The sequence below is a fragment of the Podarcis cretensis genome (assembly GCF_951804945.1).
Source record: "Podarcis cretensis genome assembly, chromosome: 15".
In the NCBI taxonomy this organism is placed as follows: Eukaryota; Metazoa; Chordata; class Lepidosauria; order Squamata; family Lacertidae; genus Podarcis; species Podarcis cretensis.
Genome location: NC_137185.1, coordinates 13,700,945 through 13,725,923, shown reverse-complemented (window position 1 = coordinate 13,725,923; position 24,979 = coordinate 13,700,945). Strand labels below are relative to the sequence as shown.

Here is a 24,979-nt window from a genome sequence, read left to right as displayed (position 1 = left end):
AGCCACTGAGGTCTCTTCCCACTGATTTTTAAGTTGCCCTTCATAGCATAGTTCAAGGAATGCTGTTGTTAGTTGTTCTTTTATTAAAAAAAGAAGCCAACATTTGAGATGTTCAGGCTGCCAGATCCTACACTAGAAGGATCCCATGTTGACTACGTTGCAGTCAAAAAAGCTTCCTTGACCCCAAGGAAAACGAGGGACAGGGAGTTGAATTCATCATCTGCAGCTTGCTGGAGCTTAAGAAGCAAGATGTCCGATAAAACTATTTCACCTAAGCAATGGTGTTCGTGCTGCAACAGGCAGCTCCCAGAGTAAAATGCCTGGCACCCTTCATTAATGCAACAAAAACCCCGCAAGAGCCCTTCCAGAAATTCACCTGCCAGCACATGGCACCAGCTCTGAGCTGCTCACCAGGCTGGCATCCCTCCAGCGCCTTCAGGAATCTCAGGTCGCTCACAGAAGGCACGTTTAGTGGGCACTGCAGAGCACAGAGATAACGTGGCAGTACCGAGTCAAGGTTGCATGTACTTCCTCTCGCAATCAGGCGCAGCCATCAGCAGAGGCAGGCAGCAGGCTGCAGCCTCCAGCAAGAGCACGGAGATAGGATCTCAGTGGTGACAAGGCAAATAAATGGGAGATCATATTTAAGAATGTCACTCTGCCCCTCCAGTAATTCTGCACACAGCATCGCTCTATTTCGGGCCATGAAGCAATTAAACCTTTGCGATAATTTGGTTCAGACAGCGCTGCAGAAAGCTATTTAGAGCTCATTGGGTTTTATTTTAATTAGACAGTCTTAAAGCCATGCTTCAAGGGGACATCGCCTCTTGGCAGTTAACCTGGTCAAAAAGCAAAACGTGGGCATCTCTGCAGCCTGGAAAAGGACATTTTAGGTGTGGCGAGTTTTACATGAAGCGGTCTTTCCCACTTTGGATACCCCTGAAAGATCCATGGTCTCCTGGTCTTCAGGGACAACGCAGAAGGTCACGGCCATATTCCAGAAGCAAGTCCAAGGCACAGGCTATTAGTGGTAGCACCTCCAGCTAGCGGTTTGCTCTGGGTACCATCTAGATTACTTGAGAATGTGTGCCACAATGGCCTTCCTGGAAACAACTGCAAACTCTGAATAAGTTTTGTTCTTAACTTGAAGCAGGAACTTAAATCTCCAGCTCCTTAAAGCTGGACAGCAGCAACTGGGCCGCAGAGATTTGTTTTGTAATTGCATTTTATTTATTGAACAGGATTCATAGAATGCTTGATCATCCTTAACTTCCAAGAGATTTACAAAAAATATAAAACGTTCATTAAGAAGACTGGGGTAGGGGGGAGAAACCAACCATTAAAAGCAAGTTAATCTAAAATGTATCAAAATAATAATAAGTAAAATAACCAGCAGCTATTAAATATGTATATAGTAGAATACAATTACATGTTTAAATCACAGCATGTTCAATTTATGCAGGGATAATTTGTGCTGCCTTCGGGTTATTACGAAGTGTGGCTGTTTTCCAGTTGTATTCATAGTGGTGGTTCTCGTAATGGTTTATCCGTTCAGAGAAAAAGCAAATATGAGGTGACATGATAGAAGGGTATAGAATCATGGCATGGAGAAAGTGGATAGAGGAAAGTTTTTCTCGCTCTCTCCCAACACTAGAAGAACTCACGGACATCCAACAAAGCTCAATGTTGGAAGACTCAGGACGGACAAAAAAGAAAGCGCTTCTTCGCACAGCACAGAGTTAAATTATGGAACTTGCAGCCGCAAGAAGCAGGGATGGGCCACCAACTTGGATGGATTTAAAAGAGGATTATACAAATTCATGGAGCAAAGAGCTATTGGTGGCTATAAGGCCACCATGGTTATGCTCTGCCTCCACAGCTGGAGGCGAAAATTCTGCTGGAAACTGGTTGCTGGAAACCACTGGAGGGGAGAGGGCGCTTGTGCCTGGGTTTGTGGGTTTTCCCACTGACCACTGTGAGAACAGGATGCTGGACTATTAGGGCCTTTGGTCTGTTCTAGCAGGCCCTAACAATGTTCCTAATAAAACTTACATCTAATACCCACAGGAAATAATGGCTCTTGGCATACAGGTAACTGACTCCCTGGCAATGGAGGTTGCCAGGTTCTACAGCTGATAGCAGGTTTGAGATGTCACAAAAGAGAAAGGATCAAGGCAACCCCACCCTATCGGTAACCTATAAAAGGGCAGGAGCCCAACCTCCTATAGCCTGTCCCAAAGTTTTCATGGTGCAGCTGAAGAGAGATGCACACCACATGTACCTCTCGCTGTTCTAGCTACCATATTCTCCTAAGCAAAATCATGGCTTGTCTCCGCAAGCAGTAGGTCAGTGTTAGATCCACAAAGTGGCATGGAGGCGGCGTTCAAGTGCGAGATTCAGATTGCCAGTTCATGTGGAAAAGGCTTCAAGTTTTCTTCCACCGCCTACCACCTTAATAGGTACATGCACTGTCTTGGAATTCATATTATCTAGGACTAGACAAGCCATTCATCATCTGCTCCACAAGCCCTCGGAAGGCAACCTTGCTCCCATTCACATAGGTGAATTAAATCTGTTCATTTTCTCACACCGGCCATATTTCATAAGCCAGTGTCAAAGCTTCACAACAGACTGTGTGCTTGAGCATTCTGACCACCACCACCCCGGCCTCCTTTCTCTGCCCATAACTGCGAGAGCGCCACTGGAAAAACTGTGTTAAGGGAATCTTGGCCAACAGCACAGAAGCAAGGACTGTGCACATTAATCCACTGGATATACAGGGACAGCACTGGAATGAAGGTAAATGTCTAACCAATAAAACAGGAATGTGAAGACAGGTGGAAGCACACATGGTTTGGTTGTTGCCACCAAATCCAGATCTTTGGAAGGCAGGCAGCAACCTTGTGACTTTGTGCTGAGTTTAGAAGAAGAAGAGTTTGGATTTGATAGCCTGCTTTATCACTACCCCAAGGAGTCTCAAAGCGGCTAACAATCTCCTTTCCCTTCCTCCCCCATAACAAACACTCTGTGAGGTGAGTGGGGCTGAGAGACTTCAAAGAAGTGTGACTGGCCCAAGGTCACCCAGCAGCTGCATGTGGAGGAGCGGGGAAGCGAACCCGGTTCACCAGATTATGAGTCTACCACTCTTAACCACTACACCACACTGGCTCTTTGGGTTTCCGGGACCCAAAAATGCGTGCTGAGCAAGCTGTAACCTCCCCGCAGGCAAGGGCAGCACAGGCAAGGGAAGGATCTTCTAAGTAAGAGACTCCACTGCTTTGCAAGGATGCTTGTGGATGCTGCACCTGTCTGCATCTTCAAAAGCCACCCCTTTCGATCTCTCTGCAGCAGCCATTTTTGCCCACACTATTTAGACACACTATTGTCTAGAGATCACAAGCCATCTTCAGCGGAACCTTTCCTGAAGGCATTCTGCCTAACAATGCTGTAAGCCCAAGGAAAGACTTGTGTCACTTCTGTCTCCTAACAAAGGGGCCAGGATGCAGATGGCATCAAATCTGTAGATGGCAGCAGTGGGGACTTCGGATTCATAGGCTACTGCCAATGAAATTTCATTCAAGAGACTGATGGATTTCAAGCAGGGCACCAAATGGCACCTTAAACCTAGGTTACGCTTGCCACAGCAGAATGTCTATTTGTCAGGGGGCTGGACTAAATGACCCTTGGGGTCCCTTCCAGCGCTGTGATTCTATGATCTCAACTACATTGCAGGACTGTAGCTTGCTCTTACAACTATTCACTTGTCCCGGTATGAAAGAAATAGAAATGGAAATGGTATTAGTGATATGAACAAAGGCAGAGGTTTTTAAAACTGTGATCACCAACCTGGTGCCCAGAAATCTCCACGTAGTCACAATTGGACCCATGCCAGTTGGACCTACTGGAGAATTTCGGACACTGATTTCAAGCTATCGCTTTCATCAGCCACAAACAGCTTCGATTACATGTGCCTTTTCCTCATGGTAAAAGGATAGGTCTACATAATGTAGGAATTGTAGTTCTGAAGTTCTCCATGAGCATAAAGGTGCTCTTAATACTATCAGCTATGCCAAATGCATCCTAGATCCAACCCCCTTCATTGCACTTTGATGGAACGCCCAGTTCAAGCTAACAAAATGTTGGGTGCCCCTGATGCAGAAGTTATTGGGGGGGGGAGAGGGAAATCATGCAGGATATAAGTTGCTACAGCAATATGGCATCAGAATGTCCAGCCCTGCTAGATCAGGCCAAAACCTCCTGTTCTCCCAGTGGCCAAATAGAAGTCATAATTCCAAGCAACTGCTATTCAGAGGCATTATGCCTCCAACAGTAAAGGAACACCATGGAGAATTGGGCTATCTATCAAGTTACTAGTCATGATGGCTGTTGAAGCCTGATCTACAGTCTCCCAAACGCCGCAAACCCGGAAGTGTTCCAGTTTGCGAACGTTTTTTGGAAGCCAAACGTCCGACGTGGCTTCCAACTGAGTGCAGGAAGCTGCTGCAGCCAACTGGAAGCTGCGCCTTGGCTTTTGAATGGTTTCGGGAGCTGAACGGACTCCCAGAACAGATTTAAGTTCCGACAACCAAGGTACCACCTTATTATAATCAGAGCCATGCAAGAATGGCTTTGCTCAGGTAAAACACTGAACTTTGGCTCTGCATTCTGTGAACAAACCACAAACTCTCCCCCCTTGCTTTCCCTCTGGCATGAAAATTGGGAAGCTTTCCCACTTCCAGTTTTAAAGTAACTGTAGTTTATTGCTATGTCTTAGCCCAACAGTTAGCCTTAAATACAGTTTAAGGAAATAAACCAACTTCAAGCTGCAGTTCATGGCTCCCTAAACCATACTTAACACTAACCAGTTTCTGGTTCAGATGCACTTATAAGACATGGTGAATAGATTATGGAAGCAAATGTTTCCAATATCCTCCTTGTGGCCATACCAGAGTGGAAGAGGGGAGAACATGCGTCCAAGATTTGGGCAGCCAACACTCAGTTGGTAGAGCATGAGCCTCTTAACCTCAGGGTTGTGAGTTTGAGTCCCACATTAGGTAAAAAAACTCATTGCAGTTTAGCGTCACATCAGAACAACTCCCTTTGAAAGTCCAGGAACACCAGTGACCTCTGCCTGGTAGAAGAACACTCTGGGAGCGGAAGATAAACCCATCAAGAAATTAACGTGCAGCTCTGTTTTCTCCAAAATAATAACAATGCTATTCTGCATCAGGCAGGTAACTGAATAACTGGGATGTCTCTAATGCTCTGCATGTTCACTGGCAAATAAAGTCCCACAAAGCAAGGGGACCTCTGGCGCTTTTTTGTTGTCAGGATAAAAAATATACCAGACAAGTAGCTTTTCCAATCAGCAGTTTAGTTTCAAACCATAATACAGTCATACCTCGGGTTGCGAACGTGATCCGTGCAACCCGCAGCGTGATGCAATTTGGCGCTTCTGCGCATGTGCGTGACGTCATTTTGTGCTTCTGCACATGCACCAAAACCCGGAAGTAACCTGTTCCGGTACTTCTGGATTCGGTGCGGTCCGCAACCCGAAAACGCACAACCCGCAGCGTTTGTAACCCGAGGTATGACTGTACTGAACATACTAAAGCTTTAAGGACCGGTTGAGAAACGGCCAAACCTGCCATCCTACTCTGTGTAACTGAGTATCTCTCAAGAGCCCAACATGATGGCCTGATGCTAAGCCTGTCGCAGAGATACAGTTACCAGTCCCCTTTCAAAGGGATTTCTGCTCTAATTTCAGGAACTATTAAAGTTGCAACTGCCTGCATCCTACTCTTCCCCCAGACAAATCAAGGAGGGATCAGTCTTGGGAGTTTTAGTGTAACTAGCCGGCGTACAGTTATAGTCAATTCACCTCCACCAGAACTACAAAAGTTCTCTCCACCTGTACAAGTGCTTCATGCAAAGTTTCTTGATGGCCTTTGTTTTTGGGAAAGCCTCAAGACTTTGGGCAGGACATTAAGATCACTCACATTCTGTAAAAAGTTTTGAATGAACCGTTTTAAAGTAGGCAAAGCAAATGGAATAACTGCAACCTTTGCCATTTATAATCTATGGAAGGAGGCGCTGCCACCGTGTGAGGGAGAGGGAAAGAACGCACGCGCTGGAGATCCACGTGGCGATTCCCGGACCGTCCATGGGCCGGATCCAGAAGGCAACTGGGCATGATCCGGTCCGTGGGCCTTAGTTTGCTGAGCCATGGTCTGGGCATTTATGCTGGAGAAAATAAGAATGTAAGAAAAGCCTTCTGGATCAAGCCAGTGGCCCATCTAGTCCGGCACCCTGTTCTCACAGTGGCTGACCAGATGCTTGTAGGAAACCCACAAGCAGGATCTGAGCCCAAGAGCCCTCTCCCCTCCTATGGTTTCCAGCAACTGCCCTTCAGAAGCATTGATGCCTCCCACTGCGGAGGCAGGGCACAGCCTTCATCATGGCTAGACGTTATCAATGGCCTTCTCCTCCATGAATCCGTCCAACCCTCTTTGGAAGCCATCCATGCCACCTGTGGGAGCCAGCTCTGTCATTTTAACAATGCGCTGAATGATAAAAACTCAGTTTTGATGCCTTTTGCACACACACACCCTATTATTATTATTATTATTATTATTATTATTATTATTATTATTATTAAATTTCTATACCCCTCTTCATCAGAGGACCCAAGACAATTTACAATATAAAAACACAAAAATACGTTATAATAATAATAATAATAATAATAATAATAATAATATTTTTTTAAAAAAATATTTATATCCCGCCCTCCCCAGCCGAAGCCAAGCTCAGAACGGCTAACAACATTAAAATGATACAACATTCTAAAATCATTTCATTATCAAATCAAATCAAAACATAGTAACAAAACAATGACACACACAGAGAGAGAGAGAGCGCGCGCAGGGGGGGACTACATGCACACCCAAAGCAGGCGACCCAATAATTATGGAGTTAACTGGTCCACAATATAAACAGGGGGCTTTTGTATTTTAAGTTAATCAGTGGGTACCAATAACTTGCAGCCCCTGGAAACCAAGCCTTATGAGGAGCGCTTGAAGGAGTTGGGTGTGTTCAGCCTGGTAAAGAGGAGACTGAGAGGAAATATGGCAGCCATCTTCTAATATCTTAAGGGCTGTCACGTGGAAGATGGAGCAAGCTTCTTTAGTCCTGCTCCGGAGGGTAGGAGTCAAACCAATGGCTTAAAGTTACAAGAAAGGACTAAACATCAGTTAGAACTTTCTGCAGTAAGAGCTGTCTGACAGCAGAATGGATTCCCTCAGGATGTGCTGGAATCTCCTTCATTGGAGGCTTTTAAGCAGAGGTTGGATGGCCATCCATCATGGATGCTTTAGCTGAGATTCCTGAACTGCAGGGGGTTGGACTAGATGACTACTGAGGTCCCTTCCAACTCTTGGAAGAATTCCAACAATTCTATGATCCTACCATCTTTACAGCCTTCCGCTTCATTAGGTTTCGCATCCATGCACCTAGGGGCTGACACCATAGGCAAGACTTATTATTACGGCCTGCTGTGCTACATCTGTCAATTTGAGAAGGCCGTTCCTCTGCATTATGTTATACGAAGAGATAGTTGTATAAAAACAGGTGAGTGTTAATTCACTGGCAACAGAATGATGCAACGGCAAAGCTGAAGTCTCACATGATCAGAGAAGCAGAGCTCAAAGGAGTACAAGCACACAGTCAGAGGGTGGCAATTAACAGCAATTAATATTTCCTGTAGTCATTTTGCTTTTGTTATTCTAACCTGAGTTCCTACAGCAAATGATTCCCCCACACTAGATATGACCATGTTTTAAGGCTCTTGCACCTTGCCGCAAGCACATTCTTACAATCAAGTGTTTTTAGGAGAAAAGACAGCATGCTTTTGGGAGTTCCTGTTCCACCTCAAGATCACCATTCCTAGAAAACACTGAGGGCCTCTGGCACAGTTACTATCTTTGTTCAAAGGGGCAGAAATGCACTCATAACAGAAAACCAACATCTGAAGACCTTATGAGTAGGCGCAGGAATGAGTCAGACCCGAGCATGCCAACTGATTCCATCAGAGGGGATGAGTAATTTTAATAGTTCTCTACCTGAATGACAAAATTCCAATCAATTAGAACAACTGTAACCTATTCGTATGAAGTGACAATTCACGTGCTGATTAGTGTTGCATTGTCTTACGAGATCGCAAATGCAGATTTCGGTTGCTTAAATCAAAGCCCATTCCCGATTCAGAAATCTTGAAGATATGTTCTTTCCTAAGCCGACGGCTGCTCCCTCACATTGGTTGCCAAACTGAGACAAGTGCTTGTCCATTGAGCACAGCTACTGTCTACTACCTCTTGAGTTTTTCAAGACCAAATTCCCTCTCTTGAGATATGCAGGTCAAAATTTCCTTCATGCATAGCATGATTTGGGCAGTGGCTCTTACTTTCACTGCTACTTTTCATGACAAATATCACAGAAAGGGCGAGTAAACATCTCATGGTCTTCATCATTCTCTTTTGGTAGATGGGATGAAGGATACCCCAATTTATCCAATTAATTCCAAGAGAGGCTGCATCAAGCAGAGTCATCTAATGAATTTTGTAGTGAAGCAGTTAACTGAATCAAAGTCGCCCCGACTAAATCTGACTCTAATCCACTAAACCACAAATGTAACTAGTGGATAATGAATATATGGCTGAACACTTCTTAGATATTTAACCATTAACTAATGAGCATGCGAATTTGACTTAGTGAGTACATTAAATAAAATATTTGGAAGCTTGCCTGAACAGAGAAGTGCCTTGTCTCAATTTCAAAAGTTCAGAACCAAGGAAAAATGAATCATGACATACAGGTGTTTATCGCTTGGGAAGAATGAAGTTTTTTGCCTTTGCAAATGGAAGAGGTGAAGCTGAATTTAATGCAGATCAGAACAGGAACCCTCTTCTAAACCTGCAAATGATATATATATATATATATATATATATATATATATATGCACATCTCTATCACTTTACTGACAGAAGTCCCATCCTCTGAGACTTCATTCTGAAGTTAGTCAGTTATCCAAACTTAGACCTTGATTCACTGCTCTAGGAACCCATACCATGGTATTTAATGGCATCTGATCTACCCTACCCTACCCAGAATTATATATGACCTCACACTGAGAGCGTTAATTTGGGAACTGCTAAAGGGTTAGAGGCCTAATTTTCCAGAAACACTGGCAGCAGAAAGAGCATTCTGAGATTTGAGGAAAACAAAATTGAAGTTGGCAGTGAACTGAAATACTCAACACCAGAGTATTTCAATATCCTCTGGACTCTTAGATGTAAAAAAGTAATTGCTCCAAACTCAGCTTGCAGCTACAAGACACACCCACCTTATTTAAGAACAACGGGGTACTTGGCTGTTTGATTTCCTCACGCTTTTAGGCGTTTATTTAATAGGCTATGAAATGCTTTAAAACCAGAAAACTTGCAAAGTCAGCCTTTAAAATGCTATAGTGGCTTTTGTTGTTTGCTAGCTGGGAATTTAGTGTGGCTTATTTTTTATTATTTATTTTATATATTTATATACACTGCTTAATACCAAAGCATGCAAAGCAGCCAACAAAGAGAGGGGACAACAATGAAAGCCAAACATACAATAAATTCCAAGAAATACAAAATGTAGCTACACTTCAGAGAAACCCTTTCAGCCTGGACCTCTGGAAAGTGAGAAGCAGGCGCTACCGACCGGTGTTTCTACCGGTGTCACTCCTCTGGCCAACTACCAAGGATTGGAACACTGTAGCACACTTTACATTTTCTCACCCTTGAAAGTGTTCAGAAGCTAGTTTAAGACACAGCCAGCTTGTCTGAAGGAACGTCTCAACTTGATATGAAATAACCAGTGTGACAGCAGACCATACATACTCCTGCCGTATGAGCCCTCTGGGTGCCAACCCCTCACAAAGTGTCAGAAACCAATTATGATTGAGGGTCTTCTCAGGGGCAATTCTGAACTTCCTCCCAAGGGAGGTTCCTGAATTTCCTCCCAAGGTTCATAACTGTTCATGATTCCACGAAACGGACCAAGACGTTCCCTTGTGTCATCAAAAATCTTCATAAGGAGCTGAATCTTGTCAGCTGACACTGCTATTCTGCAATGTTACTGTACTGTACATTTACAGAAACCTGCAGACAATGTATGGTTAGTTATCCATTACAGGGAGGCCCAGCCTCCTCATTTCTGCTGTTCCGCAGCTCCCAACTATGTGACCTTCTCCTCTCCTGCCATTTCCCACCCCATACCTTCTCTTCCACCCCAATCATCTCCCCTCTTCTAAATCTTTTCTTATGCTCACCTGCTTTCACTGGCCAGCTGCCTTCAAGACCCTGCCTCTTCCTTTCCTATTCACACAGAGGTAGAGAGAAGTGTTTTTTTTATGACTACATTTTTTTTTTTACTACTACAATTTCCCCCAGAAAGCTTTCAATTTTTTTTTTTTTAAGTTTCATAAAATTCATTTGACTCCCGGTTTACTTGTAAACCAGGGGACAGACACCAAATAAGAGTAAAGGTAAGGCATATAATAATTTAAATAGCTGTTGCAGCACAATTTTGCATTGGCTTGTTTTTATTACCATTCGTCTATTTGGGACATTCTTAAGGAGGAACCCCCCCATGTACAAATGAATGCCCCAATTCCACCATTCCTACAAGGACTATCTGCTTATTGGCAACGTTGAAACGATCACCAACAGTACAAAGGTGTCTCACGATTGGTCAGCATCACAGGGTTAACAAGATTGGTGTGGAACTTTCAGCCTGAGAAGAATACACTATTCTGCACTAAAACCCCTGTAACTTTTTCTTTAAAACAATACCTCTTAAGTTATTTGCTTCCCATCACTTGCTCCCATCATCCCTGATCACTGGTCCTGTTAGCTAGGGATGATGGGATTTGGAGTCCCAAGTTTGGCCATGCCTGGCCTTGACCATCTTTTATCACATGGACAAGCTGGAGATCACACAACCAGTTTATGACACAGCGCTCATCCAAGCAACTGGTTCTGTCACGCGAATGAAGGAGGAAGTGTTTACTCAAGACTACAACAGCCCAGCAAGTCATTCTCCATAGCAACAGTATTGCATAGTTAAAAGCTTGACTAAATCTGGCTTTTTTTGCTGACATTTTCACATTACCCATCAGGCAGTATCTGCTTGCTGCCTAAGACAACCTTGTATCTATCCACTTGCCAGGTAGCCAAACCCAGAATTGCACTCAGGAAAGCGACCTGATGGGAGGCCGGACTGACCGCTTCTGTGTGCAATATAAAAGGGGGGGCACTATCAAAAAGATAAACCTCCTCCAGCATAGAAATGCACCAGGCTGCTACAGGAGATCCCCACCACTGCAGGACAGTAAAACCTTTACTAGAAACTTTTGCGGTCTTTACAAGACTGGTGGTCATTGCAGAAGGACAGCTTTATTCTTCCTTTTTATTTTTACTTGCGGCTGAATACTCCCAAGAAGTGTAACTCACCTCTCATTGTGACTCTGGTGCAAGAAAAAAGATGCAGAAGTATTCATATCCCACCAAGTAGCTCAAGATGGTGTACACAGTTGTCCCCATCCCCAATTTATCTGCACAACAACCCTGAGAGGTAGGTTAGGCCGAGAGGCAGTGCCTGGCCCAAGGTCACCCAGCGAGCTTCAAGGGCAAGTAAAGCATTTGAACCCTGGTCTTCTAGCCCCTAATCCAACACTCTGATCAACACACCACACTGGCTAGTGCCAGCTTAGAAGGTTTAGTTTGGTCAGAATCAAGTATATGCTTCCAGAGGTAACATTACTTCTGGTATATGGGGCACCATAGCCATTAGAAGGTTGTGAAAATTTGTGTCCCGGGCTTTTTAGACTCTTCTACCCATGTACTATCTGAAACCAAAGGGGAGGGAGCCAGATGGGGTGAAGGAGAGGGACAATTATTTTTTTATATTGGGGGGGGGGGAGAGAGATGCAGCAGTATATTCTGTTCAAGCTTTAAACTAAGCTGTGCTGTTACTATGGAGAAGGGAAGGGAATCTGCCTGTAAAAGTCTCCAAGTTCAATGGCCTATAATAATTTTAAGCCTACACATTTCCGCTTAATAGCCTGGCTCTGCACATTTATGACCTGGGTCATTAGCTAAAGCCAAGAGGTGCTTCGGTGATCAGGCAGGCTTCAGGTGTTCAAGCAACACAGCCCCTTACATCCCTTTGTCCTCCTGCCAGCCCTGAGGGAGCCCCGCCCATCAGCACCAGCGCAGCTGCCTCAATCAGCTGTTTGCAAAATTAAGACTTTATCCCAAGTGGGTCGTGGCTCCTCTTTTAAGGGGTGAGCAACATTGCAGCCAGAACACAGAAGTCAGTTCTAAAACCAACCAATTGCACTCAGTGTTGGGAACTCAAGATATATAAGCTAACTGCCAAATGGCACCTTAAACCTAGGTTACGGTCGCCACAGCAGAATGCCCAGGCGCCATTTCCCGCCAGTGAAATTTGTTGTTGCTATTGCTATTCATTTCATTAACACTCTGTATTTTAAAGACAAGACCTCAATGTGGTTTACAGCACATTAAAATATCAAATACAACAATCCAGAATAAAACCAATTCAAGGGAAAGATTTCAGATCCTTCTCTAAGTGACACTTTGCTTGCCCCATATTTATTTATTTAGCTACTTGATTTATAGAGCTGCCAGTAGCAGAAGGACTCTAGGAAGCCAGTGTGCTGTCGTGGCGAGAGTGTCAGACTAGGACCTGGGAGATCAGGGTTCGAATCCCCACTCAGTCAGGATGGAAGCTCACTGGGTGACCTTGGAGTCACTCACAGCCTCCTAACCTACCTCCAAGGGTCGTTGTCGGGATTAACAGAGGAGGGGAATGAACCATGTACTCCTTAGAGAAAAAGGTGGGCTATAAATGCAATAAATGAGCTCTTCTTCTTACCTGCATAAGAAAGTTGGAGAAGCCAACCAGATGGAGATGTCAGTTGCCAATCTGGCATCCAGAGATCTCCACGTGGTCGCAAGTGGAACGACGCCTGTTGCAAAACGCACCTGGCTGATTTCTAACACTGATGCCACTTCAAACAGAAGCTTCCATTTTATTCCACAGATGCCATTTATGTATGCACCCAGCACACACTTAAACGGGCCTACAGTTTAGAATGCCCTGAACATTTTTTTTAAGTGAATTATTCAGTAAAATACATCCAAGATTTTATATTCACAAGAGGTTTAATTGAGCTGACACACTAGATGTTAACAATATGGGACTGAGCAGATTTCTGTGCCACTCAGATATTCTAACGTCAGGAAATCTCAACAATTCTCAAGGCTTGTGTGTTTTCAACAGGAGGCTCAAGGCTTGTGTATTTTGGTACCTCCTTTCCCGCACTTCCAGGCAAAAGATTGCTATACACATGCCCAATAAAACTTAGGCAGTTCTGAAACCCATTTCTAGAGGGGTAGCTGTGATAGTCCATTGCAGGGGGGAGGGAAAATGTCACACTGAAATTTGAAGCAGACAATCAGCTCTCTCAAGCTTGTTCATTAGTTTGCAGAAGCATCTCATGCTCTTGCTAATAACAAAGTTAACATACTAGGAATGTCTCTTCCTCCTCTGGTTCACTGAGAGGTTCAGAGTGTAGAACGGGAACAAAGAATGAGCAATCAAAAGCCACCCAATAGAACCATGTGCAGACAGGGTGAGAATATAGCAGGTAAAAAGGCAAATGCTGTATCATACTGAGGAATTAATTTAGGATATTGCATTCTACCTAAATAGGAGCTGACCAGTGCTTCCCCTTTCAGCACAGTCTGCTGCAGTTCTTCTGGCCCACCCAACGTAAGGGCCCAGTAGACATGTCACATTAAACCACTGTTAAGCTTAGCCATGCTTTAAAGGAGCACACACAGCTAGGGTTTAAAGCAGGTGGGGGAAAACCTTGGTGCTGCAGATGTTGCTGAACTCCAACTCCCCCCAGTCCAGCAAGGATGGTCAATGTCCAAGGATGATGCAAACTGCAGCTCTGCAACATCTGCAGGGCCAAGGGTTCCTCTCAATGTACCTGGCTGAAAGGGGCACACAAGTGAGGCTGCTGTCTAAAGCAGGGTGGTGCAACATGCAGCCCAGGGGCCACATGTGGCCCTCGATGCCTTTTTGGGGGGGCCCTCAGAAACATTTGGCGCTGGGCTTTGGAAAGAAGGCAGGAGGACTCTTGACAGGGTCCTAGAGTCCTCCCACCTCCTTCCCAAAGCCTAGATAGCACTTTCCCAGCTTTGAGGAGAAAGTGGGAGGACTCTAGGGCCCTGCCTTCCAAATGCCTGGTGCCTGGGGCATCCAATTTTGGCCTTACTCCTCCCCTCACAGCACAAGGCCCACAGGTTCCATGTTGAAGTACTCTTGCGGCCTACTTGGTATTGAGATTTTGGGCCATCCTGATCTATAGGTAAAGGTAAAGGTACCCCTGCCCGTACGGGCCAGTCTTGACAGACTCTGGGGTTGTGCGCCCATCTCACTCAAGAGGCCAGGGGCCAGCGCTGTCCGGAGACACTTCCGGGTCACGTGGCCAGCGTGACAAAGCTGCATCTGGCGAGCCAGAGCCGCACACGGAAACGCCGTTTACCTTCCCGCTGGTAAGCGGTCCCTATTTATCTACTTGCACCCGGAGGTGCTTTCGAACTGCTAGGTTGGCAGGCGCTGGGACCGAGCAGCAGGAGCGCACCCCGCCGCAGGGATTCGAACCGCCGACCTTTCGATCGGCAAGTCCTAGGCGCTGAGGCTTTAACCCACAGCGCCACCTGCGTCCCATCCTGATCTATAGGTATGACCAATTACTGAAGTATCAAGACACCAAAGGCCAGAAAGCTCTGTGATCTGCGGAACCAGGGCTACATAGCTGGAGGGAAACTAAATACCATCTTTGTTCAGCATTCACTTCAACAGAGTGCCATCAGTAGGTTAGACAGGACAGTGCAGCCTACAAAATGTCACGCAAACTATGAAAACATTAAAGATGCCTGCAGGACAACGGAGCATTTCAGCAAAGCTAAAGCATAAAACGTTAAAAAGGAACACATCCTTACCAACACAGCGTAATGTTAGGCATACAATGCTACCAAGTGGATAAAATGTATCGCTAGACCAGGCCAGTCACTGTTGGTTTCCTTCATTAAATAATTAACCCACTGCCATTTTTAGAAACCACATAAAGTCAAGCTGACTTCGCAACTATTCCCCCCCCCCCTTCATCTACACAAAAACCTTTCCCTCAAATTACCCAGCAACAGATGACCTAAAAGGCCTCCCCTATATAAACCTGCCCAGGTGCTGAGATCCTCAGGTGAGCACCTTCTCTCGGTCCCATCAACATCAGAGGCATGGTTAGGTGTAACACAGGAAATAGCCTTTTCTGTGGCTGCTCTTGGTATTGTGGAATTCCCTCCCAAGAGAAGTCAGACTGGCTCCCTCCGTGCTATCCTTCCGCTGGCAGACTAAAACCTTCCTGCTCAGGCAGGCCTTTGGAAACTGAGAAGCAGACAGGGCTGACCACTGGGGGCTGCTGTCACAGCAAATTACTTGTCTCTGATGTATTCTAATTACCGTATTTTTCGCCCTATAGGGCGCACTTTTTCCCCTCCAAAAATGAAGGGGAAATGTGGGTGCGTCCTATGGGGGAAATACAGGCTTTCGCTGAAGCCTGGAGAGCGAGTGGCTTTCGCTCTCCAGGCTTCAGGAAGCTCTGCGCAACCCTCCGAAGCCCGGCGCCAAGCCGCGCAGGGCTCCAGAGGGTCGCGCAGAGCTGCCTGCCCTCCCGGGGTCCGCACAGCTCTGCGCGACCCTCCGGAGCCCGGCGCCAAGCCGCGCCGGGCTCCGGAGGGTTGTGCAGAGCTGCCTGCATTTCGAAGAGCGCACCCGGGCTTCGCACAGCTGTCCGCAAGCCTGGCGGGACCGACGCGGCTCCCTAGGCTTGCGGATAGCAGGCTGTTCTGGGGGCTGGGGTAGCTCGGGCTTCCCCCGCGCCAGCCCCGTGCCTGGGGGGAAAATAATTTTTTTCTTTATTTCCCCCCCCCCAAAAAAAAACCTAGGTGCGTCCTATGGGGCGAAAACTACAGTATTGCTTTTAGCTAGTTTGTTATTACTTTGCATTTTATCATGTTTTTTAATGTTGCAAGCTGTCCTGAATCCCATCTTGGAATAATAATCATAATCATAATCATAATCATAATCATAATAGTGGCATCTTTGGGCAAGAAAGAGGCCTGCTTCTTGTTCACAATCACTGCTTCATCCATACAATCTACTTACTGGTTACTCTTAAGAGGGAAGTGATCCTATAATGTGCTCCTACTACCCAGGGCCTCAGAGAACTTCCATCTTCATGGACGATCTCATTCTGGCAAGAATGAAACACTGGCTGGCGGCCAAGGCTGGCCACTCCCCGTGGCGTTTTGCTTCCTGACCTAACGGACTGGTAGCCGCAAAGGGCAGCTTTTTGATCTATCTTTGTAGAGCTGCAGCGCTCTCGGCGTATGGGTGCATTAAAGGTCACTTGTAACATCACACTTTGCCCTAATGCTATTATTACATTTTGGACACTTGGCCACAGAGAAACATTCGAAAAAGGTTTCCTTGTACATCTCATCCCAAAGGATGCGTATCGCTTGTTAGCACTTTCTCCCAAACGCTGGAAATAGGGCAGCACCTTTAGGTGATATGACTAGCCACTAATATTTGTTAAGATTTACGGCAACATTTCAGGTGCTGTTTTACTGGGTTTGTTCTAGGGATTTGTCCTAGGGTATATAGGGGGATATAAAAATTCAATAAACAACAATAATAATTTTTGTATGGCTTTTACTGCACTGCAATGGTTCTCTTCTCCTCCCTGATTTAAAATAGGCTTTTAAGGTTTTAAATCATTATAAATCTTTATACATTTGGTGAAGCAAGCAACTCATACACTGAAATAACAACTTTGAACGTAGGAGGCTGAATCAAGATGCGGTACTAGTATTGAGGTCAATGAAACCTGTTAAGATTTTATCTCATTGTGGTATAAAGCAATGCTTTTCAAACTATCCAATGTGGTGAACCAGCAACACCCACCCATGCCCCAGGGACTGGTACCATATTTGGTTCCTGAAACATGCCACCCAATCTGGGTTGTGGTGGAGCTGCCCTGGACCAGCAGCCCAATGCCTTGAAGACCAGCACCAGTCTGTGGACCACCACTTTGTGGAACACTGGTTTAAAGGACACTGACATTTAATGCGTACAAAAAAACAACAACACTGCAAAGCTAGCAGTGACTGCATTTCCTTATTTCAGAGGCAGAGATACTAAAAAAATAATGGCCCCTGGTCTTTAATTTACCCTGCACTTTTGAATGAAATCTGAATAAATTCCATAAATTATCCAGCTAGAGCACATCAAAGCTAGATGTCACACCTAGGCATGGTGCAGTTCTTTTTAACTAGGAGCTGGGAAGACTTCCAGCTCTAGAGGGACTGCAAGGAGTCAGGGTGGGGCGAGGCTTTATCTCCATTACAACTAATGGATATTGATCTAGGCATCCTGCGATAGGCAGCTGTATGGCAGGCCATGGGAGTCGATCCTGAAGCAGAACTGCTGATGCATCCACATCAAACATGCTTTCAACATATCACACCTCTAAATTTTAGGTTCTAAAACTTGGGGGATTTTTCTTGAGGTTGGGGATGGGCAACCTTCTCAGTTTAAAGGCTCTTGCACAAACCACCCTTTCATTCCAGTTGTAAAACAGCTATCACCTTTTATACTCAAAGCAAATCAGAATCCTACGCATGGGGAATCTTGCAAGCAATGGCAGACCCCCAACCTTGAACGACGACAACGATTTATTCCGCACCCGCCTCTACCTAAGGCCCCAGGGTGGGTTGCGACAATTAAAACACAGAATGTTATAAACAGTTTAAAGCAACTTGCAATCACAGAAATAAGGTGGGTCCCAAATAAACACATCTCAAGCGTCAAAGGCAAGGCTGAAGAGGTACTTTTAACCAGCACTTGCCAGGTGTGCTAAGGGACAAACTAAACTTGTATTAACCTTAAATGCAGGCCCTGGTATCTTTTAGACTAGCAAGTGTGCCAATTGCTAGCTTAAGGAAATTCTGCCAATGGCACTGTCTGGGCAGGAGAATGTATGCTGTGGTCCTTCCATTTTAGCAGAGGACAATTCGCGGCAGCGAGTTGCCTTCATACTAACCCAACTGCCTTAATATTTGACCAGCCAGCAGATGCAGCAAAGTCTTGAAGAGGGGGTCATGCTTCTGAGCTCTTCCATCCGGACAGTACATACACACTGCCCAGCAAATTAATGCTTCGGCAAATTCATGGGAGATAAAGCTATCGAGAGCTACCAGTCCTGATCACTGTATGCTACCTTCAGGGAACAGAGGCAGCATGCATCTGAATGCCCACTGCTGGGCATTCAGCAGTGAAAAAAGTGCTATTGTGCTCAGCTCCTGCTTGTGGCCTTCCTGTAGGCATTTGGTTGACCACTGTAGGAAGCACGGCATTGGATTAGATGGGCTTTGGTCTGGTCCAACATGGCTCTTCTTACATTCAGGTAAAAGAGGACACATGCCAGCAGCATGATTTTGTGCACTGTCTTCAATAAGCCATAGTTGCCCATGTTGACAAGTTCTCTTAGAAAGTAACCACAAACTACAATCAGGATATAGTCTAAAGCAGGCATAGGCAACTCCAGCCCTCCAGGTGTTTGGGACTACAATTCCCATCATCCCTGACCACTTGTCCTCTTAGCTAGGGATGGTGGGAATTGCAGTCCCAAACATCTGGAGGGCCGGAGTTTGCCTATGCCTGGTCTAAAGGCTCAGACTAACTATTAGGCTGTGGGTGCATTTAACTGTAGCAGTGGAGAAGCAATTTTGGGGGGATCTTAGAAGAGACCTAATAATGAATGCCTACTGCAAAAAAAGTGAATGGTTAACTACGGTATAGATGGCAATAAAGACAATTAAGTGCATTAGTTGCGAAAGCAGAAGCGAATGAGGACCTAAAGTCCACTGTCCATTCCAACAGGAGAGGTGTCAATCCAAATTCAATCACTACATTTCTGCATCACCTTGGACAAATGCCATTTGTACACTCTCTGCTACCACCTGGGTGCACTGCAGCTTCTACTCTTATGCGTGACATCATTGAGTTGCTACGGAAATGAGTGCGAGGTCATAAGTCTCCCACACAGTTGGAAGTGGGGTAGAGGGAAATAGTGTTGCACAGTGGCAAAAGGAGATGGAGAAAAATATCAAGTGTTAACTCAGCCCCGGTCCATTAAGATGGGCTTTAAATTTTCTTTTCTGAGTAGAGCAGGCCAGATCTTTGTGTTGGCCCTAGGAGGAAGCAGTGAGCAAAGATTTCCCCCAAAAAACCAACCCAGATACTAACACAGCTGGACTCGAAGTGCTGTAACATCCCAGGCTACTGTTTTAGAAGAGATTAGCATTTCTACTTATTTACACAGATTTATTTGCTAAGGTACATTTAAGGCAATTACAGCAATAAAGCAACAGAAATAGAGGGTTGCTGAAAGTATCAGTCTTAAGGTAGTCATAAAATGAAATTGCACAGATCTTAAAATACAGAGTTTTACCCCTTGCATTCAGTGAGATTACTCTGTAAGCACTGACTGACATCAAATCATCCTGCAGAGAGGGATGCTCAAATATTAACACAGCACTACCGTGCCACTAGGCTGATTCCCCACCCTAATTATGCTGCTAGCTGCATCTTCTTCTGCTCCTAGCTAAGCTTCAGCAGTTTCACATGCTTGACAAACGAATATTACGACAAAATGGTGCAATCAGGGAGACAGAGCAGCATCCCAGGCAAGACTGCGACAATTCTGGATCGGTATTCACTATTCATCAGAGACAGAGGCCACGCTGGCTTCTCTTAAAGGCTCAGACCTGACTAACAAGACAAATATAAAGAACCGTTCTCCTCTTTAAAGCAACCCCTCCCTCCCTCTCTCCACCCAGTCTAGCCTCTCTGCAATATGACAAATGCAGAATCTTCTGGAATGACTTGATACTGCCTCCTACGATCGCTTTGTTTGCAAGATCACATCAAAGATTTCTCTCTTTTTTCCCCCTTTTACTTATTGAACACTCAAAGAGGCCACCTGTATTTTTTTTTTAAAAAAAAATACCCTAGTTGCACAATTTAAGAACTGTTCCATTTACAGCTGTCGTTTTAAAACATAAAAATTAACAGCACGTCATCCTATCTTAAGCCCCTTTTTGAAAAGCTAACCTAGATAAATACTAAGATTGCTAGAGATTGAAGTCACCGGTCTTTCCGAATTGCACGCCTTTCTCTCACCTGAGAGAATAATGTATAATAGTGGACGGGGTGAGGGGAGAGAGAAATAACCCTAGGGAAAGATTTGCCTACTGGTTAACCTACATATCTGATTCGAGCTTTCTCCCTGTAATACCATACCACTCTGCAAAAGTGTGTTAAGATAGGGTGGAAGCCTTGCAGATCATTTACATCCCCCAAAATTGTAATCTTAAGGCCAGCTCTTTGCAATGAAGACAGTTCCTTGCCCTGTCATGAGGCAGATTAAGAGAGGGTATGGTAGGTGATTGTGGGTGGGGTTGGTTGGGGGGGTAGGGAGGGCACAGCAGATGAATTCATGGGAAAGGCACCGCCCAAGCACCAGGGAGGGAGAGATAAAGAGGGGGCAGAGGACACAGCACAGGTTACACTCTGTCCTTCACTTTTTTCTCCAACAGGGTGAAACAAGAGGGGACCCATATATAAATTGCACTGTCATCGCCACCACCCCACTTCTCTCCCTCAAAGCAGAAGAGAAACCATTTTTAACTAGGCCCAATGATAAGGCAGAAAAGAGGAAATCCTCTTTACTTCGTCCAAAGAGGATGGCGCCTAATCTTACAAAGCAAACCCCCCCATCAGACCTGAAATAGAAGCACATGCCTTTTGGTGTGTAAGGTGCCTCTGAAACACTGAAGGTACTCCAGGGGAAGAGGGGATTTGAGAGCACCTTAAGCCCAGAGCAGCATTTGGAAAAAAGAGCCACCCAAGGGGGTCAAAATGGTACCTGGACATTTCAATGGGGGGCACTGTGCCCTAAGGGATAAATGAGAAATCTGGGGAAGCAGGGACCAAGCAAAGTGTGTAAGATGGTAAGAGAGGATGCATAGGGTGGCCAAGCATTTTCAGGGACAGACTGACATGGAAAAGGACAGGAAAGAGCATCCCTGTAAAAAGGGGGGAATTGCAACTTTAGGGAGGGGCATCTCCGGGGGGGGGGGAGAGCATCATGGTCCCTTCCCATTACACTTACTCAGGGAGGGGCATCTATTCCAGGAATGCTGCTTTTATTGTTTAAGGCACCTTTTGAAGCTGCATTTCCCTACCAAAATATGAATGCAGGCAGCATGTATGGATATCTGTGTGTGTGAATGTGTGAGGTCCAGTGGTGATGGTTAAAGATGACACTGACCCCAAGCAGGGGAATTATCCTTTGCGCACATGGGGAAGAGAGAGCAAATCTCTTTTTGCTCTAGGCATGGTGGAGCAGGAGAAGAGTTCAGGGCTTGGCTCTGCAAGGCCATTTCTACCTCCCAGGGGAAATGCTTGCAAGGTGGGGTGGAGAATGGGAGTGACAAGAGAAGAAGAAACCTCCTTACTCACTCCCCAAAGCATTTTCTGTACGGGGCAAGGAAAGGGATGGACAAGAAGGACCTGTGTGTGTGTGTGTGTGTGTGTGTGTTTTCACACACACACACACACACACACACACACACACACAAAATGCCTCCACAGAGAGCCAGTTGCAGCACCTGCCCCCCCCCCTTTCAAAATGAAGAGAATTCATCAATGGCATGGAGCAGACAGAAAATCTAAATACATTCTAAAATTGGGAGGGGGGATTTTCTGTGGAAACATTCTCCCCCTTCCTTTAATTTCTTCCCTTTGCCCTTTGTATGAATTATTTCTCCCACCCTCAAGACAGAGAAAAAGAGACCCCTGCTTACCACCACCACCACAAATCAAAGCATTTATGCTTTTGAAGCATGCAGATTAAATAAGTGCATTGGTCCCCTACTCAAAAATAAACACATTTTCTGTGCAAGAAATAATACATAGAATACACTCTCCTCAGAGATCATGTCCATTTCTCTCCCCCCCACAGCTTTCTTTTTTTGCCAATATGTTGATCTCCCCCTCCCAATAAATTAATATGAGTCCATTTCTCCCATTTCTCTTAATAATGAAAAACCCTGTCAATTGCCACCACCGCTCTCCCCATCCAATAAATGAATATATGGTGTGAGGAAGACAAAATTATCTCACCCTACCAAAAATGCCCCCTCCTCATGTCAAAAGAAAGAAAAGGCACGTTATCCTCCTTCAGTCACTGAACAAATCTGGGGAACGGTTGCAAATTCTCTCACTTATCTCCAATAATATCCACCAGAAGCAATATATTCTACACGTTGATTAACGTAATTTATTTTAATTTACAATAATAATCAATACTGTATGTTAACATTTTGATTTAATATATTTATGCACATTAAGGAGGGGTGAATTATCTGACCCACTAAATGAAGAATACTAACCAGTAGACACATCCTATTCCCCTCCACTAAAAAAAAAAAAGGAAAATTGGGGTGGGGAAGCTGGGAATCCCCCCTTATAAGAATATCTCCCAGAAATTTCCCCCCAGAGGGAAAAAAAAATCTCCCCCTTCTCTCAATAAAAAAGGGTGGCACACCCCCCCCCCAACAAAGGAGGCAGACAGGAGGGAGGGGAAAGGGGAAAAGGAGGAGGGAAGGCCCTTCTGCGGTGGCGGCCGCAGCGGCAGCAGCAGCGGAGGAAACCGGGAGGAGGAGGGAGGAGGAGAAGAGACTCACGTTCTTCATGGCAGCCGCCATGTCGTCGTATCTCTCGGCTTGCTCAGCCAGCCGGGCTTTCTGCACCAGCTGCTCGCGGTCCACCATCTTTCTTCTTCTTATTAATTCTTGGCTTGGACTTTTATCAAAATAACAGTAGTAATAATATTGGCAGCAAAGCTATCTCTCGTTTATCCCGACCGCGCGCTGAAGGTGAGAGAGAAACGCAAAAACAAAACAGGAGGAGGAACGGGAGAGAGAGAGAGGAAAGAAGGAAGGGTGGCAATAAAACGAGAGGCAGGCGCGCGCGCCAATCAGGGCCGGCCGAACGCTGGGCGCGCGCGAAGCAGGCAAGCAGGCGGTTAAGCTGCTTGCTGCTGCTGCTGCTCCTCCCGCCGCTGTTCCCTGAGCGCGAGACGGACTTTCGCTTCTTTCCCCCCTCACGCTCGCGCCGCTACTGCTCTCGCTCTCTCGCACGGCAACAACAGCGGGCTGTAGTAGCTGCGGCGGCTGCACCCGGGCGGCGTGCGCATGCGCCCCTATTTCTCCTCTCCCGTCTCCCCTCCTCTGAGGGATCCTCCCGCAGCACGTAGACCCCGCCTCCCCCTCTCCCCACCAGAGCCCCTATTGGAGCCGCGCGCTCCTCCCGCCCGCCCTTTTTTCCTTTGCCTTCTAAAGGAAAAGAAAGAGGCGCCAAACCGCCGCGCGGTTCTCTTTCCCTCCTCGCTCACACCCCCACCGCCTCACAAAGATTATCCCACCGCCTACGCGAAGGGCACCATGGGAGTTGTAGTTTGCTCTCTGTCCGGGATGTTAAAGCACGCTTTGAGTCTGAGGGAAAGCCCTCTGAGAGGGAGCCTCCATTTCCCATAAAGCAACGCGTGCCTCGCTATTAGTATGAAAAGTTGTATTTATACGTATATAAATATATTGTCTTTATACGTATATATACATATACGTACACATTCATACAGTTTTGTGTTCATATATGTACAGACACACAATGTGTGTGTGTATAACGTATATTTAACATCAGTGCAGTTCATGTATTTATCATGATGCAAATATTAAACATGTCGTTAGTATCCGAATTAAATCAAATCATATTAAATTGATTATAGTACAAAATACTGGTCCTGTCACAGTAACCTAATTATTTTAAATTCATTATAACCTTCCCTCTGCTTCCAATGAAGCTCTGTTTTGTCTTCACAATAGCCCACTGTGGCAAGTTAGGCTGATACAGAATGTCCACCCAAAGCCACTCATTGGGTATCATTCAAACACCGATCTCTCCTGCCTTAAGTCACATCCATACCGCATACTCAAAACACATGGAAATCATATTTCAATTATATTTATTAAGTTTTCAAATATACAAGAACAAAAAGAACAACATATTCCCCCCCCCCCAAGAAAACCCACCTTCTGCAAATATCTTCCCAACACGGGATCATTGACAAATCATAATACAGACATTTCAGCAGAAAGAAGAAAAGAGAAGTAATAGGACAAAGTCCATTTCTGAAGAAGACAAAGCCTCATCCAATCTAATCTTTTCCATATCTGGCATGTATTTTTGTACATCCGATGTATGGAAATCATATTTAAAAGCACCTTTAGAGAGAATCCCAGAAGTATAGTTTGCCCCTCGCAAAGCTGCAATTCCCAGCACACATTACAATCTACAGTTCTCAGGATTCTTAGGGGGAAGCCATGCAGTTTAAATGCATGGTGTGGATGTGATCCTAGCCTTACCCAACCTGTAAGCAGGACCAAATTGCAACAGCACTCTCCACACTTGTGATTCCCGGCAACGTGCATTCAGAGACAAATAATATAGCCAATGTCCTCTCTCCCAAAATACCCAGATACGGTATATAAGTACAGTACAAGCAAAAACCCATCGGCCGGCAGAACAAGACTCAAGCGAAAGAGAAAGACAAGTGGATCTTCTAGAGTTACAGATCAATATACAAGAACATAAAATAATG

At 45.4% G+C, this 24,979-nt stretch overlaps 1 protein-coding gene across 1 annotated transcript in view; it reads right to left on the bottom strand.

Moving 5' to 3' along the window:
- The window catches only part of YWHAG (tyrosine 3-monooxygenase/tryptophan 5-monooxygenase activation protein gamma), a 28,639-nt gene extending 5,103 nt beyond the window's left edge, over positions 1-23,536 (bottom strand). Inside the window, exon 1 of the mRNA XM_079955878.1 lies at positions 23,007-23,536. Coding sequence (XP_079812004.1) covers positions 23,007-23,093 — 87 coding nt within the window. The 5' untranslated portion in view covers positions 23,094-23,536. The remainder of the gene's footprint in view (positions 1-23,006) is intronic.
- Positions 23,537-24,979: the final 1,443 nt, after the last annotated feature.